This window comes from Helicoverpa zea, chromosome 16, assembly GCF_022581195.2.
Source record: "Helicoverpa zea isolate HzStark_Cry1AcR chromosome 16, ilHelZeax1.1, whole genome shotgun sequence".
Lineage (NCBI taxonomy): Eukaryota > Metazoa > Arthropoda > Insecta > Lepidoptera > Noctuidae > Helicoverpa > Helicoverpa zea.
The window spans coordinates 5,938,198-5,957,386 of record NC_061467.1 but is presented as its reverse complement, the minus strand read 5'-3'; the positions used below and the strand labels follow the sequence as shown (position 1 = coordinate 5,957,386).

Genomic DNA, 19,189 nt, shown 5'->3' with positions numbered 1-19,189 from the left:
GAATCATAGTTAAATTCAAAAGTGGGTGTAGGACAACAGATATACCCGACCTTTTTTCATTGAAGATAATATCCCTACATACTCATTATCATTACTGTAGCTCTTTCCTACACAAAAATACTCATATCAATGATTGTGTCTTTCTATAATTCTTCTTATAAATAAGGGGATAAATGGAAAGAAAATAATGTACTAGATTTGGTTTCGCTTGTTTTATTCAATCATTTTGCTCTTACAAAATATGTTCAATGCAAAGGAACATGACTCGTCACAATAAAACATGCTTCTTAGTACCATTTTGATTTATTTATATTATATTTTAGTTTCCATTCAGCATAACTATAAATAATGCGGGTCACGTAAAATGCTCATAGCACAATATAGAAACTTGCAAACACTTTGTAACAAAATAGATACATAACTTTCCCCTTTGTCTTTTCTCTGCGAGAAATGCTTTTACACTATTATCATAGTTATGCCAAACCTCACATCATAACACAACGAAGCAACATGTCCCTTAAAAATAATCTGTCTTACCAACAATTTCATTTCATTTTTTTTTACATTTTATGAAGTTTTTATTTTTTGCATTCATAATTCTATAATACTACCTAACTAAATATTTACCTATACTATTCTACTGTCTAGACTAGTCTGCTGGGTAGAACACCACACTATATTAATACACATTGGACAAATACATTCGTATCGACACTTCCGTTTTTTTCATGTAATTTTCTTCTTTACACTTATTGAACTACATAACGAAAGAGGTGAAAGCAAACTTGTTCAACTGAAACTTATCAAGAATGTGTTCACTATTCTCTTAGTCCTTACGTTACGCTAGCGGCGGCGCGGGCGCGGGGCGGCCGGCTTCAGTCCATTCAAATTAAATTATTTAATAAACTAACAAAGGAAACTACCCTAGAGCCGGCAGGCTAACGCCCGCGCCGCCCACTCACACAAATATATTAAATCTAAGGTTCTATGCTATCTATCTTAGCGTCGAAACATTGTTTTCTATTCTATCCTATCTATAGTTAAGCCTAAGAACTAATCCTAGCCGTCATTCGTTATCGTGCCCGTAGCTTCTCTATTCACTGTATCGACGTATCCGTGCGTTCGCTTATAATTAAATGACTTATTTTTAAAAACATCTACTTAACATTTCTATTCATCGACATGATTTCTGTTGAAACATAGTTTTGGTTTTCAAGACTTGGTTCCCCAATCGCATCTTTGTGCTCATCTTGTGTTTTTAGCTCTCACTACATATATTTATGTAATACAAATCATAGTCCGTAATCTCAAAGTAAAGTATTGTTATCAGTTATCACACATGTCTAGAATGTACAAGTGAGTTTAACTAGGAACATCTACGTTTCTGTCGAGTTCAATTCATTTACATCATGTGTGAAAAATGCAACGATTAGACAGCCACATTATTTTCTTTTAGTTGTTAATACAAAATATTTTAAACATAGTTTTTTTTACATTATCACTACGTTTATGTAATACGGTAAGTTCTCTATTACCTGTAAAAATATTGTGTAAAGCACATGCAACTGCTATATTGTATCATACCTGAGCATTACTTTAGAGGAAGCTGAAGGCACTACCATCAAATCAAGTTATTATTGCTTAAATGGAAGGGAAGCATTAGAAAAATAATTTTCGTGCTAAAATACTTTGCTTTCGACGGTGATCTACTACACAGGACCGTGCCACGCTATAACTACAAGTCACTTAGATGAATACGCCACGTGCGCGACGTGACCTTGATTTGGTACTTGTCTATACTTAATACATACATAGTCGCTTTATACAACGATTTACGGAAACAACGATTTGCTTATTGGAATGAAACTAAAACATTACAGCGAGGAAATTAAACGACACACTTATAAACGGTACGTTCAACCAAGGCTTGGGTGATATTCTGAACGTGAAATGAATTTCTTTAATACATTGACATCAAATTTAAATGCAAAGTTTAGCGGAAATATCTATCGGAAGACTGCATTTACAGGAAGCCACAGTGTACGTGGAACACTAGACGACCAATACTTAACTAAGTACCACGACGCTCGGTACTACATTGCACTTTATGGTTATTTCACAAGTAAAGGCGGTTCTTATTCAGTACGATAAAATTTGGCTTGATCAGACGTCGTACGGGCGCGAGCCTGATCTACGGAGTATTGTGGTTGCGTGGGCGTCTCGGGAACGTCACACAAGGAAGCCTCACTGGCGGCGACCGGTGGTGGGTCGTGAGGCACTCGGCTAATACAACTACTATCTGGGGCTACCTACGTGTTTGCGTTGCTCTGTTCACTTGCGAGCTCCTCAACGTTGTGCCTCTACGTGGAAGATGTTTAGCAGTACGTTACAAGTACGTAACTAGTGAAAATTTCTTGAGCTAATGTATGTACAGTTCAAAAAGTAATTCTTTACGGAACAACAGTACAGTTCAGCCTTTTCCTGAATAAAAGAAAATGATTGTTTACAAATCAAGTACAGATCTACTTACTCGTTCAAAATCTACGTTATTCATTCAAAACCTGTCGTCAGCTAGTTTCAGTTCCTGTATTGTTTCTTTTAAGTCGGTTCACAGGTTTTGAATAAAGAGGTTACCGCTTAATTGTCAGTTAAAATACAGTTAATATATCAAACATTTAACTAGTCTTCAGTCCCTGAGTTGTATAAATATTTTCCTACTTCTTACTCGACTTTAATGATTTGTATACTTTGGTTCTGATGAAACTCTTGACGTGCCAAAATAGAATTAAACAGTTGCGATATAGTAGGCTTTTACTCGTACCCATCAACAATGTATATACATGTATACATATCCATGTATAATTTATATATATTCAATATAAAAATATCAAATTTCATATAAAGTCATAAAGTGTACCCAAAACCTACGTGATGGTACAAAAAGTGCTCAATTACACCAAAACGGTGTTTACACTTAGGATTTCAAATCCATTTACATTTTATAATGTGGAAATCAATCGTGGAATTTTTGTTTGAGTTTTCTTCTAGTGGAATGTGCCGACCGCCTACAAAATAACAACTACAGTTGATTCAGTACATGATTCTCAAAAAAGGATCATTTCATTATTCACGTATTCAAACATGTGTTTTCAACGTACAAAAATTTGTATAGACTCGTAAAATGTATAAATAGACTTTACATACAACTGCTTATTGCTAAATGTTGCCGTATCATCAGCACTGCTGTGCCTAAGCGCAGACGTGACCGTTGCAAGTCATTACCCATCCAGTAGTCGCAGCACACGGTCGGTGGCTCTGCGTGCGCTGCACCGAGCACCGTGCAGTCCTAGGTTACGAACCAAAACGCGGATCACTAATATTTCAAGTTAAAATAGGTATACATAAATTCAGTCTGTGTTCGGGTTTGGCAACGACGTTATTGATGTTTGTTTCGAAATCGCATCTACATACACGCAGAAAATTAATATAATAATCCTATTTGTGATGATAAAGTAATGACTTTAGAAGGAATATAATTTTACGTACCTCTTACAAGTAATAGATTTGTTCAGCAAGGCTGTTTATTTGTGGAAAAGTAAATTTGAATTGGCTAACAGCCCGTACACGTGGCGCTCGTTGGGTCAGTGAGCCATACAAGAATGAATCGCGATCTTTGGAAGACTGCGCCAGTATGAACTTTGTGTTTGATAAATAATACTGTCTTTATACATATTGATGCACACATGTTGGGAACATACTGAGTTAGAGCACCATGCTTAGCGTATATAAGTGTGCACAGCTCGCACTAGGTGGTCTCCCTCGCTGGAGGGTGCTCCGTGGCGGCGTTAGCGAAACTTTGCCTTTACTATGTCGAGCTGCCTGAATTTATGTTTTCCGACTCTAAAATGACGCAACGACTGTATTTTAAAAATACCTAAACTCATCGGAAGATTCTAAATCTCCAGCTTTTTATAGTACAAGATCTAATCGGTGTACCCACCATTACTAACTCTTACACACATAATCACTTCATTATTCTTTACATTTTTTGTTAATATTTTTGTTTCCATGATATGACCTTTTCCACTTATCTTTCTATCCGACTTTCAGATATTGCTCTCCTCATACACTCCGATGTAACAAAAATAATTTAAATAAAAATGACACAAAAGATTAATTTAAAATTTTCAATATATGTAATAATATATACTTTTGTATATTGTGATTGCACCATTTTGTTTGATTTTCATAGTGATGTTCATTGTTTATGCGTCGTCAAAAACAAACGGTAACACAGTTACAGTTTTGAATATGACACTAGCAATCAAATAATATGATAAGAATTACCGATTTTTCTGCATTGAGGACAAGTTTAATTTGTCACTTGATGCATGAAAACACTCTATGCTAAAATAAATACCTAACTATCTTAAATAATTCTGTCAACATGTACGAAATCTGCGCCTAAAATCTTAATGAATTTTCATAAAACAATAATAAAATTATAATGCAAAACACTTTTAAAATTGCAACTATATCTATACATCAAATCCTCTCCTCGAACCGTGAAAAGACCTCATCAAAACATCACAGCAAATCGAACGTCCAGCATAAAGCCAAGAGGACCAGCCAAATACGAAGCCCGTCGAGGAAATAAATAGTCGAGGCGATCAGGCTTAACAACTAGTTAGACGAGAGCCGGCGGAGCGCGGGCGCCGCGCAGCGGAGCTTTCGATGAAGTCTATAACGGCCGCAAATTAAAACTAAAACAAATTAACATCGTAAAAAGTCACAGTTGCTTTGATTTTTGGCTCGTGTACAGCACGTAGTGTTGTAGCGTGGCTTACGGTCTACTTGGGAGGCGGGTACGGCTGGTAGGCCTCGTCGGGCGAAGCCGCCGTGGACGCGTGCTCGCTCTCCATCGGCATCTGGATGATCGGCGGGGTGGGACCCGCGAAGTACTGATACGGGTGCGACGTGAAATACTGCAACACAACATCGTGCCGTCTCAGCGCTCTATCGATATATTCATTGCCCCAGGTGTGTTAATTTTCATTTCTTTTTTCCATTGAACGTTTAAACATCATCCATCTGTGTGTTTATTATTAATTTCCCATTTTAGCAAACACGAGGTAACACCAGGCACTTAGTGTCGTATAGCAGAGTGGCAGCATAACGTGTGGCAGAAAAGCGAGAGGAGCGCTAAGTGAGCGGTGGATCGTAAGCAATGGGACACGGAAGGTTAGAGCGTTCGATTACAATTTTACTGTGCACTCACGTATAACTCATTTTCCGGCCTTAAGCTGTCCCAGTTTACCTGGAAAACAGAGAATTACTATCAGTCTTGTATTGTTTTTGACTGAATATTCTCGTAAACCTCCTACTCGACAGTTGCAGTTATTAGGCCGTTTCGTTATAACAAGTAGCTAACCACCGCACTCCTCGTGTCAACTGGCTCTCTGAAATTGGTTTCGCAATGGGGTTGTTGCGAAATGGTTCAGTAGGACAGAATAGTGAAGGGCTCGAGTGGGCCAGTGGTGTAGTAGCTCGAGAGACTTACGTATTGGCTAGGCACAGCGTCGATGGGTATGTGGGGGTGCGCGGGGTGCGCGGCGTGGTGCGCGGGGTGCGCGGGCGGGATGAGCGCGGCGTAGGGCGCCAGCCAGGCGGCGGGGTGCGCGGCGTGGTGGTGGTGGTGCAGCTGCGGGTGGTGGTGGAAGGCCGCCACGCCGTACACGCCGCCGCCGCCGCGGTACACGCCGGCGCACTCGCCGCCCGCGCCCGCGCCGCCCACTCCGCCGGCGTACACGCCGCTCACAGCCATTGCGGCCTGAAATTGCGGTTACATTTTATTAGCTTTGTTTGCCAATTCCGTATATTGTCAAGTGGTAGTGTACATGAAAATGTTATGGAATGATTTAGAACATTCACAAGCAAATGGGTGGCTGTCAACTGGCTACCTGGGTAATAGAATCATTGTTGTCTCGCCATGCTCTTCCGTTGTTATCGTTTTGTTTGTTGTAGAGCGCCTTTTTCTTGTTACCGCCATCGGCGAACTTAACTAGTAGAGGCTCCTTGGCTCCTGGGATTGGGTTCCCATTGAACATCTAAAAAACAATTTGATATCATTAGAATAAATAACATTTCAGAGAAAATGTGTTTATTGTGTATTCACAGTCTCGAATTATTGGTTTTTAATTCATGTCTACCAGACATTGAAATGAAACTTTATATCCATCCTCAAATGAGTGATAAATAGAATTAGTTGTGTGTACTCACTTGAATAATCTGCTCGCATTTCTCCCTGGACTCCATCCTGGCAAAGCCCACACCTTTGCTTTGGCCGTGGGTGTCGCGCAAGATTCTAGTGGAGACCACTTGGCCGAACTTGGCCAGCAGTTGGTCCACATCATTCTCCTTGAAGTGCGGCGGCAGGTTGGCCATGTACAGGTTGGTAGGATCCTGTTCTTGTTGCTGTAAATGCCCCGGAGTAATAGGTGAAGAACTTGCTCTCCAAATCTTCAATGTTTAAAAATTCAAATTGGAGGTTTCAGTGACATTATCAGAAAATTTCGAATACCCCAATGGGCAGTTAAGTTAGCAATTAACAAGTGCTGAGACTGAAATACTTTGAAGTGCTGAGCACATTCAGCTATTGTGGGACATCGAGATCTGTATATAGTGTGACAAGCCCCGGAACCATTGTATGTAGTCGAATGTGTGCGCTCGCAACACAGACACATACATCCATAGCATGACTGTCTTGCTACCCACCATTAGGAAAGCGTTATCGTTCGGGGAGTTTCATACATACTGCTTTATTTACATGTCTCCAATGTGTAAGTGAATGTATGATGAAGCAGACTGTGACGTCATAGGACATCATCGGCTGCATGACAATATGTCTTGTTTATTTGGTTATCTATTAATTTTGTCTCTAAGCATTAATTTAACGTGTCTGTGAAATTGTTCTTAGAATGTTAAAATTAGCTTGAAGCCCGCATAGAATATCTAGACACTGAAGCCAGCTCTGACGTAAATCAGCAGATTGATCTAATGTACTAATATTACGTAGGTGTTATCAACGACATGGGCATATACATTAGCATAGAGATTACGAAGCTAGTTAAAATTCGCATACACACTAATTTAATATCGAAAGCATAGAAATACCCGAGCCCAGTAGCGATAATATAATTATACATTGTTATAACGCTGAAGCATACGACAATAGTATAGAATTAATAGGATGAAACAATATCTGAAGTATAGAATTAAGTAAGCGTTATATTTGCGTCGATTTGCGGACCATTGAAGGAATAACATACTTACAACACACTAGTGTTACATTGTTCGTGAATACGCTGACACAACTTTACCACTCGTGTTGTTTCCCAAAATGGACTACCCAAATGAATGATCGTGTGCTTTGGTAGCTGTGTTAATACCGGGACAGTTCAAAGTATTTATCGCCCATATTGTCGATGATCTAAACACAGGACCTACTTCTAGACAGACAAATCTATTGAATCAAACAAATGTAGGCATTATATTACTGAAATTAAGAGCACGTCGAAGATTTCACCTCAAATTACTTGGATCGGGATGCTTATGCTACTTATGCATTAATGTCAAATCTAGCAAAGTTTACAAGATAGGGAACACTCGTTTAATATTCAGTTATGTATGTAACAGCACTTCTTAAATAGATAAGGGGTATAAGTACTAAAGCTATAAGTAAGGGAAGACGGAATATAGGGTTGGATCAAGGGGAAGGCAACTGTCTAAATGGCGAAAATCTGCCGTCCTCCTCAGCAACATCCTATATAAATTAAATTATGAAAGGCTCAAATGCATTATACGATTCCAACTCGAGACAAGAAACAATCGCACTTCGCTTAATTTCACAGTTGCCATTCCTTTTGTGTTTAATGGCTTTTGGACATTCATTACTTATTAAAGGATTTTAGTCGGAATAGGGAGTTAAGTTTTAGTGTTTCGTAGGTCTTCGTAGGCGAAGGAGCAGAAGTAGAAGACGATGGGATGAGAGAGCGGACAAGGAGCAGGCGGTTAGTCATAATAGTATTACTTGCATGCACAACGTACACGGTTCAGTCTACGCAGGAACCAGATACCCACTTTAGCCATCTGGGCCTGAACACCTTTGGCTTGTAATCCTTTAACAGCTGCCTCGGCTGACGCGATCGTTTCAAAATCTACAAAACCGTAACCTGGGAAACAAAGTTAAATCATTTTATAGTAGAGGGTTACCTCAGCCGACACGGGCCGCTTACAAAAAGTTTCTTTATAATTTCGATGACTCATGCTAGGTCTTATGTGTGTTTTAACATATATCTAATATTCCAAAAAAGAACAGCTATGGTACATACATTTGATATGTAACTAATGAGCGCGAGTATATTGCCTACTCGACATTAGCGTGATGAAATGTGACATCGAAAAAGGGTAACATTGTGATGAACATTAAAATTACTGTGCATACTTCATATCGAGGTAATAATTTAGTATCATCTGTGCTTGGGTGCAAATATAGTGAACATGATAATATATCTACTAGAAAAATATATAAAATAAACATTTATAATATGATAATGTCATAAATATGAATCAAATTGAATGTATCTAGTGTTCGTGCATATATTGGAAAAAAGTCTCACCATAGATGGGTTAGTTTAATGAAGGTAGGTATATGGTATTCTAGAAAATATTAATATATTGTTTTAAATAATTCAATTACGAATAATCGTATCAATGCAACTCTATTCAAGTAATAAATTGTAAAACAATAGTTAAATACATACGTGAGATACTATGCACAGATTTATAACTAAGTATAGTACTTTACATGTACATAACTCGGTAACTCGCTATGACAGTGTATAAAAGAGGACGTACGGTATGAATGTTGTTTACCTTTACATTTATTCGTATTTTTATCCAATATTGCTTTTGTTGAAATAATGTTGCCATACCTGAAAATAATACGTAAATTAAAGTTGGTAACGTGATCGGACACAGGCGCACATGTGAGCGATAAGCCTTACATCTGGCACATTTGTACGAGGTCCTTATCGGTGGTGTTCTGGCTAAGGCCTCGGATGTAGAGGTTGGTGCGGCTGAGCTGCTCCCCGGCGGCGCCGGTGGTGGAGGCGGACGAGGCCGGCGGCGGCGGCGCCGTGCTCAGGCTGGTGGAGCGCGTGCCGCCCGCCGAGCCCGTGTTGGACGACGACGACGACGCCGTGTTGGCGGGCGACGCCGCCGTCGGCACCCGGCCGCCGGTCGCGCCGCATCCGCCCATGCCCGCGCCCGTGTACTGAAACAACACAGCCTCAATGTTACTACTACTCTAGTATTCTACCAGCTTGCTTATATTGACTTCCATAACTTTATAACACTCGTATTATACACAGAACAAACCAACAAGATTAATTTCCGTGTTAAACATAACTATTTAATTAAATGTAAATTCTGCGTGTATAATCGAAACATGATGTCGATGGCAGTAATCCTCGCGAACACATTGTAGGTGTAATGCCGTGTCGAAATGATTACATTAAAGTCACTGGATCAAAGTGTTAATATGTGCGCTCGTAGCAACTCAGCGAAATGGCTGGAGTAAGTAGGCGCGCGGAGCCTCAACGGCACCGAGGCGACTTCATTGAAATAACTGTTCTTAGTGAAACGCGTTAAGACGTCGACTATTAGTTATCTAGCCGACGAGTAATGAATAGGGAGGAGTAATGAGCGCATGCCGATTCCGAGCACGCACCCTTAATCGACTCGCATGCTCGATACCAACGAGTTAAGAAAAGCCAACGGTACCGATTGCACGTGTTCCGTTGCGGCAACGCTACAATTTGTTAATGGATGGGTTTTGGATTAACGAGGAGGCTCGCCCAACTAGAAATAGCAATTTGGTTCGATAAACAAGTATCTAACGTAAAACCGTTAATGAATATATTTTACATTACATAAGTAGGTACTTGTAACCGAAAACGACGCTTTGATAACGCAAACATAAAACTGATTACAAAGATACGAATTTTGTAATCTGTCAGAATGATTACTATGAAGGGATAGAATATTCCAGCTTCATTATGGAACATTTACAGTAAAAAAAAAACGATTTGAAAATCCTTATTTGTTTTTGATTAAAGCTTATGTAAGACACTACTGAAAGTCATCACGATAATTACAGAAAAATAAGTACACACACAATATACATATGTTCGCTTGCATCAGTGTACTCTACATACGTACAGGCTACAGTATTCTCCGATGTTCTGTTATTTGCATTTAGTTACCATATTAATCCAATAAACTGAGCGTGTCCCTGACGTAACAACTTATCAAGCTGGTACACATACCTATGTGGCTGTAAACTTGCCATTTGTGTAATTAACTTCTGGGTAGACATATTACTTTTACCTTTTAAAACACTGTAAGGGGACTTTTACCGGGGTTACGGGAGGAATTTAGATTCGTAATCCAATTGGTATCTTGGTAGTAGACGACGGTAATTGGTCCAATTTGTGTTAACTGTCGGAACGACCTACGCGGCGATACATGCGCCAACATAAAAACAAATTAGCAAAATACCTACGTGGTTTATAATAAGACCTCGATCAAGAACAAACGTTTAACTGCAAATAAAATTGGTGACGTTTTTCTTGGAAATGGAATTTCTCTTGGCGGAAAGTAGTGATAACTTAATACCTCTAGTTTGCAATAACTATGTACGTAATCATAATGTATCATCGAAGCTTCCTTATTTTCAACGTAGAACCAAATTAATCTCATGATCGTTGTAATTCTGAAGTGCAGTTTCAATTAAGAAGTAATTATTAATAAACCTAATTGACACAGTTTACAGTCGTATCAATAGCTATTAACAAGACAACTTTAAAGTGGCAGTTAAAAGTCAAAATGTCCGATTAGAGCCGTGTAGTCTACAACGAGTTCACATTATGTCGGCCACCTGTGCAATTTACTCAATTTAACTTTATTATCTGCTCGGAAATTTGGATGGGTAATTAAGTGAGTCAGGCAGTGTCCTCGCGGGACGAAACAACCTAAGTTTGGTTACACTTCAGCCTGTGTTTGGAATTTCTCGAAGGCAACTACAACCGCTGGAAAAGCTGTCCAAGGCTTAACGCGAATTATATGCTGTCCTGCAGCTTAAAATAAATTGAAACCGATATCTTAGGTGGTTCTATTGACCAAACATATTTTTATAAATAAATCGCACAGTCATCATCAATAGCTTTACCCTAAATGTTTTGAGTAAGCCCCAGTTTTGCCCCCAATGCTTTTATCGGTGAACGTCACCGTGATGCGGACTACAGAAAAATCAATAGAATCATAAAATAGAAGTAGATACATGGAACACTGCTCTACAATTTATTTCTTGTAATAAATCACGGATTACGTCGACACTTATCGCTCGAATTTGCAAACATAAATATAACAATTTCGTAAGCTTCTGAGAACCGCGAAATCCTGTCGAAAGTGAGTTCCAATCAGTCTGGCTTAGCTTCGACAGGTGTCAAGAGAGCGGTGTGCCTGACGGAGCGGCGCCGGGAGACGTCGTATGACAAGTAATCATCACGTGTCAAACTTACGCGAACTTCTACCTAAGTGCCTGCTTTGTGAGAACTTCAGTATGTTTTGTGAATAAATGATTTTGTTATACATTTGCCGCGCTACGTCCTTATATATTTTTGGGTAAAGGTTAGGAAGTTAATGTACCTATGCATTATATATTACAGATTTATATTCGCATGTTTTCTAGGTACTTAGCTACTATTTCTGCTTATATAAAATCGCTTTAGCACTGACGGTTTTTCCGCTCGGCTTTTCCGAGCGTATTGTACGGGCTGTGTCAATCAAACAATTGACAACAGGTAACGGAAAAGCGGCTGGTGTGAAGGCGCTGTAAAATATCAACTAATAATTACCTCGACGGGCAGACAAAAGTAATAAAAACCTTGTGGTGTTTCGTAATGAGTGCTATGTATGTATGCAAGTATCTATTTCTCAGGAACTAGCCACAAACTATTAACTAGGTTACAAACAAGTTCTCCATAATCCTATTAAATGTTTTCCTCAACAAATTCTCTATTTAATACTTTGTTTCAAAGTTAGATAAACTAAAGCAAGAGTGAGGTAAACAAGAAAATATACTAGTTTTTTCATTCCACCAGCTACGTACGAGATAACAGCGTGTTTGGATCGTTAAAATTAGGAAAAAAACTTGCAAGACCCGTGGTTCATAAATGTTTTCTCACTAATTTCAGCCTATATTCTGAAAACTGATTCAACCCTTCAAAATAAAATGTACATCAGTACTATTTTACAAAAGTAAGTACAATGAATGTAACATGAACATCAGCTGTTTCATACTGTAGCCGCCGCGTCGCGCCGTCGGCAATCAACGTGGCCATAAAACACGCGATTTTAATTTTGTCCACAGTAAAATTTAATGATGTAACGTGAACGCACACGTCGCCCGTCGGGAGCATATGACTGTGGGTGATGACGTCAGGCGCGTAGGAAGGCCGCGAGGGGCGCGGAGCTCTATCTCAAAGGCATGGCGTAGGGGGTGGCCGGCGGGAGATAGCACTCAACAGTTGGTCCCGGCTCGATAGCGCAGCGCGTGCGTGCCGCGCTCCGCGTCACATGGCCGGCGACCACGCAAACTTCCTACCTACTATTGTAACTGCACTCGAATTACCCGCTCGCGTATCGCACACCGCTACATCGTTAATTAGGAACATGAAATTGGTGTGAACTCATTCGTTTGAATTTTATAATGAGTTTTATAAACGATGAAATTCCGGTTTCAATTTTAAAGCACCCGCGTGGCCGCGCAGCCTTGGTGGACACTGAATTCACAGGCGGCGCGGGATCCAACTGATTCACGCCGAAGCTCACGAAATGAAACATAAATCCCATTCAATCTATTTAAATTGAGCACTCCATTTGTTTTATCGTCGATTCAATCAGGAAATCGATCAATTCGTTCGCCATTTACTACGGCGAGACAGTCCACTTGATGAGTGCCTACATTTATTTAGATTGTGTGTAACGCTGCCTTAAGTGTACAGAATAGCGAATTAGGCCCTTTTACAATATTGTAAAGAAAATTTTATGCTTCGAAGATATCTATACTACTTAGGTATATTTGAGTATGTATCAATTTTGTAAACAGCTACAGTTCGGCGAGAATTATCCCCATGCCCACATCAACACATCTTCATCATAAAAAACATGAACTAGCTTAGGGAGACATGCCAGTTGGCTAACTAAATCTTAAAATATTTGAATTGAAAGAATGCTCTACCTACATACTGAAACCTTAATGCCTTATTGGTCATCGGCTGTTTTGGATAAAAAACGGTTCTGAAAAACAAAACCATTCGCAAGAGCAAATGATTCAGAACACTGGCATGGACGAATTTAAATATCGGTAGCGGTCCTACCCTCTGTCACACCAGCATTAACATAATTCAACAAAAAAAAAACACCACCCTTACCAGAGAAAAAATGACTCGTTTTTTTGTGCCTTTTGACCCGGCCTATAGTTCACAATATTGGACAAGTTTCACAGCCGCCGTTGTACCCTACCCTATAAAAACAATATCGAGGAGGGATAGAAATGCGAATACCGTTTCATTATTTGAATACTTACATAGCTTTGGAAGTCAAGAGTTGTACTAATTGGAAGGCTTATTAGAAAAACTAAGTTTTGCGACCGTGTCATGTCTAACGTCATGGATAAATAAATATTCGTCAGTGTAGTGTGATAATATGTTTCCGCAGCAGTCGCTCATGAGGGCTAGGGTCCTTCACCTTCCGCCAGAGCCGAAATAAATCTAATTCCTTGGATGACAGATATCAGCAAGCCTTGTTTATTTATACTTTCACCCCGACATAAGGGAGGGTGGCACACGTGGGACGTGCTCTGCCCCATTGTACCGAAATAAACTATTATACTCACAAAGTCAACACATGCACATCACATGATTAGATAATAGCAAAGCTGCATGTTTTCGAATATTCCGGGAACCTTTCACACCGGTGTTCATCAATCGTTCGTTGGGCTGTAATTGATGACCCTAAATCATTTATAAAATAGACCAAGTTATACATATCTACGTATACATTAGATACCTTGTTCGACATTGAAAAAGGATCTTCTAAATATAAATTATACGGTAGCGAAACCTTCCAAAATAAATGTGGTAATTTCATTTACGAAAAAAATTCTCCGCAGCGAATACATTTAAATATATCAACATAATCTTCGAGTACGTGCGTGTGAAAATGAAGCGCCAGGAAGTCGAGTAGCTTGGCCTAGATGCTCCTAATGGAAACGAGGAAAGAAATTACTACTTTAATCTCAGCCTGAGCCTTATTCGTGAACCTAAGCCATTCACATCTTCGTAGTAAATAAAACAGAAATATGAGAGCCTTCTCGTCCAGTATCACTACAGAGCTACAGCGCCGGATTAGGCGAGCTCGGACGTAAAACGCATTAGAGTATTAGAGGCAGACACTTCTGTCACTCCTTACGATAAAAACGTTGGGGTGTTTTTTAGTAAAAAACGTAACCTCTATTTAGGGTTGCCATATTCGGGAAGGGGCGTGATGAATCTAACAAGCTTCGGAGTTGTGACAGCCCTGACAGCTGACATATTCCGGTCATTAATCAAGCGGTCATAGATATATGTTACGACCATAAGCCGGGGACTGCGAAGTCCGATCAAAGTCGTGTTCACTAAAAACTGGAACAATGAACTGATTACTATTGTCACGGCAGCTTAAGTGTAAGACTTATACTCGACAGGTTGTTATAAATAAACTTTAATGTGATTTAAATAATGCACAGTTACTATTTAACAGCGGAAATAGTCTATTTGTCCGATGTGTAATAAAACGAAGGCAAAGTGTTAATTCTTACATTATTCATCGTGGCGATTGTTACGGTAAATGAAGACACGAGGCCGACACTAAAGTTAAACAAACCTGTAATTGATCGTTTCAACATAATGTAACAACGACAGTTTAGAAAGATAACCCAACTACTTTACGACTAAGATTACTTTATCGGAAAACAAAACGTTTTTTAATGTTCTTTGATTGGTACATAGACCACACATTAAAGTTGATCTTATCAAATGTGAAAAACGTGACACATGTCTTTCAATACAAGTACCTAATGAAAACTGTAACACAATTATATCTTGGTGACTATTTTCCATCACCTGCAACAAAGAAAATTCAACGACAACGGATCTTTAACCGCGATATAGAATTGTACAAGTAAAAGGAAAACTTGAGCGGAACAAATCGCACAAGCGAAGTTCTTTTTCAAATGTTACTCGATGTAAAAAAACGAGTTCAGTATCGGCGCGACCATGAGATAAATCCTGAAGGAGACGCGCTGTAATAAAACACGTACGGCTTGGGGAGCTACATTTTATTTCGAAAAGCGATAAGGGCGCGAGAAATTCCTTTTACGAGATTCCTGTGGAGGAAGGGTGGTGAGGTGCAGTCGGTCTTTGTGCAACATCTGGTTTGTGTCCGCCTCGTAAACAGCCCAGTAAGCTCTCTGTGCGATGACACTTCACACAAAACTGTGATTGCGCGCACACAAAGAATTAACCAACCGTTTGTTCGATTTCTTTTCATTTCAGTTGGATGGATTATAATCGTGTAAATCCGCTTTTTCTTGTATATCAAGAAACATTCAGTGGTATAAAGTTTATGTATTTGCGTCATATCAAACTCAAACTCAAAATCGTGTATTCAAATTAGGCTGATAAATCAGCACTTTTCGAACGTCAAAAACAAAAGACAGCCCCCAAAACGCCCTTCACCATTTCCTATGTGTTTTTGCTGGGAAGAAGAAGTGGCGCAACAAACTCCCCAGCAACACATGTCTGTCTGTAAGGTTTGATATATATAGGATGCTATCGCTATCTATCAATCCCCTGCCCAAAGCCTACACAAGGAAACAATGTACTAGTCATACTCAGCGATAAACAGAGTAAACTTCTAAATTAACTAGTTTTATGCAAATCACGATCTGGTTGTGTTGTTTTAAGTGCTCCGAGAAGACATTAATCACATAATATTGTTTGTGTGTAATGCATAACGAGCTACAGCCGTGGCGGGCGTAGAAATTGATGGAGCGATGTCAACGAGCCGACTTCGCGGTTAATTATCCAGTCCAGAGCCGTGAGCAACGTTGCCACGGTGCCAGGGGTTCGCCACTTGCTAACTGGAATTCACGCTTATTGATTTAAGCCCGTATCTTTAGCTTTATTTGAAACCTTGTTTACATTAAAGAAAGTTAAGTTAATAGTCACTTATTAGTTGAATGAAAGGAAAACGTTTCACAACATTAAGGAAGCGTTCGCGGTCCGGCAGACAGCGGAACCTCCGGCCGCCGGCGCTCGTAAACCCGATCGTAAACTTAAACACACCTCATTAGAACATGCAGAAGATGGCGCCGACTATGCGTTCTATTATACTTAATGATAGATTTTTGCACGAGACTACATCTGTGAAAGGAATCGTGGCGCGATTCGGATGGACGTTGATGAGCATTTTATTTGCAGATAAAAATTGCCGTTCCTCGCATAGATATACTTTCTTAACCTACCATTAAATGCCTGTTCTTATCAATACATTATGAGAAATTTAATGGTTACCAATTATAAAAATAATGTTAAGCAAGACAAGCGATAACTTCTAGATCAGATAGATCAACCGGTAAAGTTATTAATACAACTCAAACTCCTATTTCAGGAGAAAAAAGAAATAATTTGACTTCGGTGTCGCCTCTAGGAGATCAGATCTTACAGGAAGAATGGATGATGAAGTTGACAATAAAACAACGTAGAATAGGCACATTTACGCCCTGTGATGCGAAGTGAGAGCACGTGTGAGAGTCAAGATATGCGCTAGCGCCGGTGTAAAAATAGTAAGTGCTCTATGATTCATATCTATCTGTGCGATGAAAGAATGCCGGAAGAAGGATAGACAGTATGTATCGCGGATGTTATCATCACTGACCTATTATAGACGTATTATTATCTCACTACATTAGAAGTATCAATCGCTTATGTTTAACAAGATGAAAGATTCTCGAGACCTTCGAAGAATATAGCATTTCGGTCGCGTGTCCTGCGCTCCTGTCTGATCTCCTAAGGTTAATTTTGACAAAGACTACTGCAATGGTGATCAGAAAATGAATATGTGCAGTGAAAGAGTGAAGAGCACGTAAATGTCGGTCCTGCGCTTGATCTCTCTCCGGTCGTGTCGGATTGCCGTCCCATCGGGCTATGAGAGTGAAGGAATAGTGAGTGCACCTGTGTCTGCGCAAATGCTTGTGCACTATAATATGTCCTGCGCAGTTGGCTAATCTCCTTACATGAGAACAGCCGAACGAAGCCGATAATCAGCTAGAAGGACATCATCATGTGCATTGGGTAGAGAAAGCAGAGTTTGGCGGTTACCTGGTGCGGAGTATAGGGGCTGGGAGCCGCCGCGTACTGCTGCGGCTGTGGCGGCGGGTAGCGGCAGGGCTGCGGCGCATAGGCCGCCGCCCACTGCTGCGCGCCGCCGCGGTACTGCGCCCCCGCGCTAGCCATGCGCGCCGCGCACGCGCCCGCGCCCGCGCCTGCGCCCGCGCTAGCGACCGTCACGGCGCCCGCGCCCGCGCTACTCGCCGAACGACAACCGCCGCTGCTCTGTGGACAATACAGACATACTCTTAGTACTACATGGTAACTGCAGTACTGCAAACGGTGCTCAAGTGCGCGTTAACACGGTCACTTACGATAGGACTCGACAGAACAAGTGTTAAAGCTATGTGTATGCCTTCTGCAAGTTCGTTTAAAACGTCTTTAATGTGAACACACATCACCACACAGTAGTTACAAAGCCTTACCATGTGGCGTGCAAAGCTATAGCGGATGATGAAACCACATTGACTGCGATATGCATATTGCATTTGCAGTTTTAGATGCATCCAGTATTATTGAGAAGCCAATATATTTGAAAGGTTTAACTTGAACAATGCAGTGCTAACTGGCTATAAACTCTACTACTCGCAACAAGATAAAGCCATAAGAAAATTTACATTTAATAAATGAAGCTATCGTGCTCGTGTAGTCGGTACAACTTTCACTGCAAAGCGGCCATTTGTTTCTATATACGAGTAGATACATGGATTGCAAATATATTCCTGTCGGATTTGCAGTAATAGAGGGTTTGCATAGCTCAGCATAATGTGTAAAAGTAAAAACCTTCTAAATTACCTAGTAACTTTACCTACAATATTCCATGGTTCGTCCTCTTTTCCTAGAATTTTGGATGGTTCTCCAAAATTAGTCCGTCGCTCATTTCTCTAGGGCGCCTAATAGAGTTAAGTTGAAAGACACTTCCAGAAGCGCAGTTAAAACAATTTAGTAGTTACGTGAATTTCCTTTATAGCGTAGTAATTGCCTCATTAGTCTAGTGGTAACAATTTTGGGTGATGGATTGTGATAAGGAATCAATTAGAATTAAATATTAACTCTTACCTACATTAGGCATATTTCCCCAGATAATAAACCAAACGCTCAAGCTCAGTAAAATTACGAAAATGTAGATAACTTTTAACCTGTTAGATTAATTACTAAGGTTCTGTAATGAGGCCTACATTTAGAAGTAGCTAGTGTATCTGAGTCGCTTATCTCAGGGATCCTAGTGTTGCATCACGGTACTGACGTAGACATATGACTAGAACAGATTGGCATCTGTGCTCCGAGAGCCGTGACGAAGCGTGTCTGTAGACTTTCGCAAACGTCTAGAATACCTTATACATGCACATAATGCACACATGTGCAGTTGTGTTCACGTTCATATACTCCTCCTATCTTATCTGGTTTTCTACTTTTCGGTGTAGAGTTATTTGAACTCATTTATTTATTTTCTAGTGAACAAATTACAGTTCAAAGAGCATTTTCTATGAGTCTATTAGTGTAGAGATAACATGCTAGTTCGTGTTTAATGTGTTATTAACTATGTATATTAGAAATAAGTATGATAACGGTGTTACTTTGTACATAATATGTGGATGTGATGTGAAAATTGACATTCACGACAGAGTTTTTCA

General features: G+C 39.9%; 1 protein-coding gene across 8 annotated transcripts in view; it reads right to left on the bottom strand.

Annotated features, from left to right (window-relative positions):
• Nucleotides 1-197: 197 nt before the first annotated feature.
• Nucleotides 198-19,189, bottom strand: part of LOC124637779 (protein alan shepard) — a 67,468-nt gene continuing 48,476 nt past the window's right edge. For 3 of the 8 annotated variants that reach the window (XM_047174426.1, XM_047174425.1, XM_047174424.1), the window contains 9 exons: nt 17,547-17,780; nt 9,066-9,334; nt 8,935-8,993; nt 8,140-8,231; nt 6,280-6,519; nt 5,958-6,107; nt 5,561-5,830; nt 5,279-5,317; nt 198-4,985 (listed from right to left, as the gene is read on the bottom strand). In XM_047174426.1, the coding sequence (XP_047030382.1) occupies nt 4,851-4,985; nt 5,279-5,317; nt 5,561-5,830; nt 5,958-6,107; nt 6,280-6,519; nt 8,140-8,231; nt 8,935-8,993; nt 9,066-9,334; nt 17,547-17,681 (1,389 nt within the window). In that variant the 5' untranslated portion in view covers nt 17,682-17,780 and the 3' untranslated portion in view covers nt 198-4,850. Of the gene's footprint in view, nt 4,986-5,278; nt 5,318-5,560; nt 5,831-5,957; nt 6,108-6,279; nt 6,520-8,106; nt 8,232-8,934; nt 8,994-9,065; nt 9,335-17,546; nt 17,781-19,189 lie in introns of all 8 variants that reach the window. The other 5 variants (XM_047174428.1, XM_047174427.1, XM_047174431.1 and 2 more) reach the window with 5 other exon arrangements.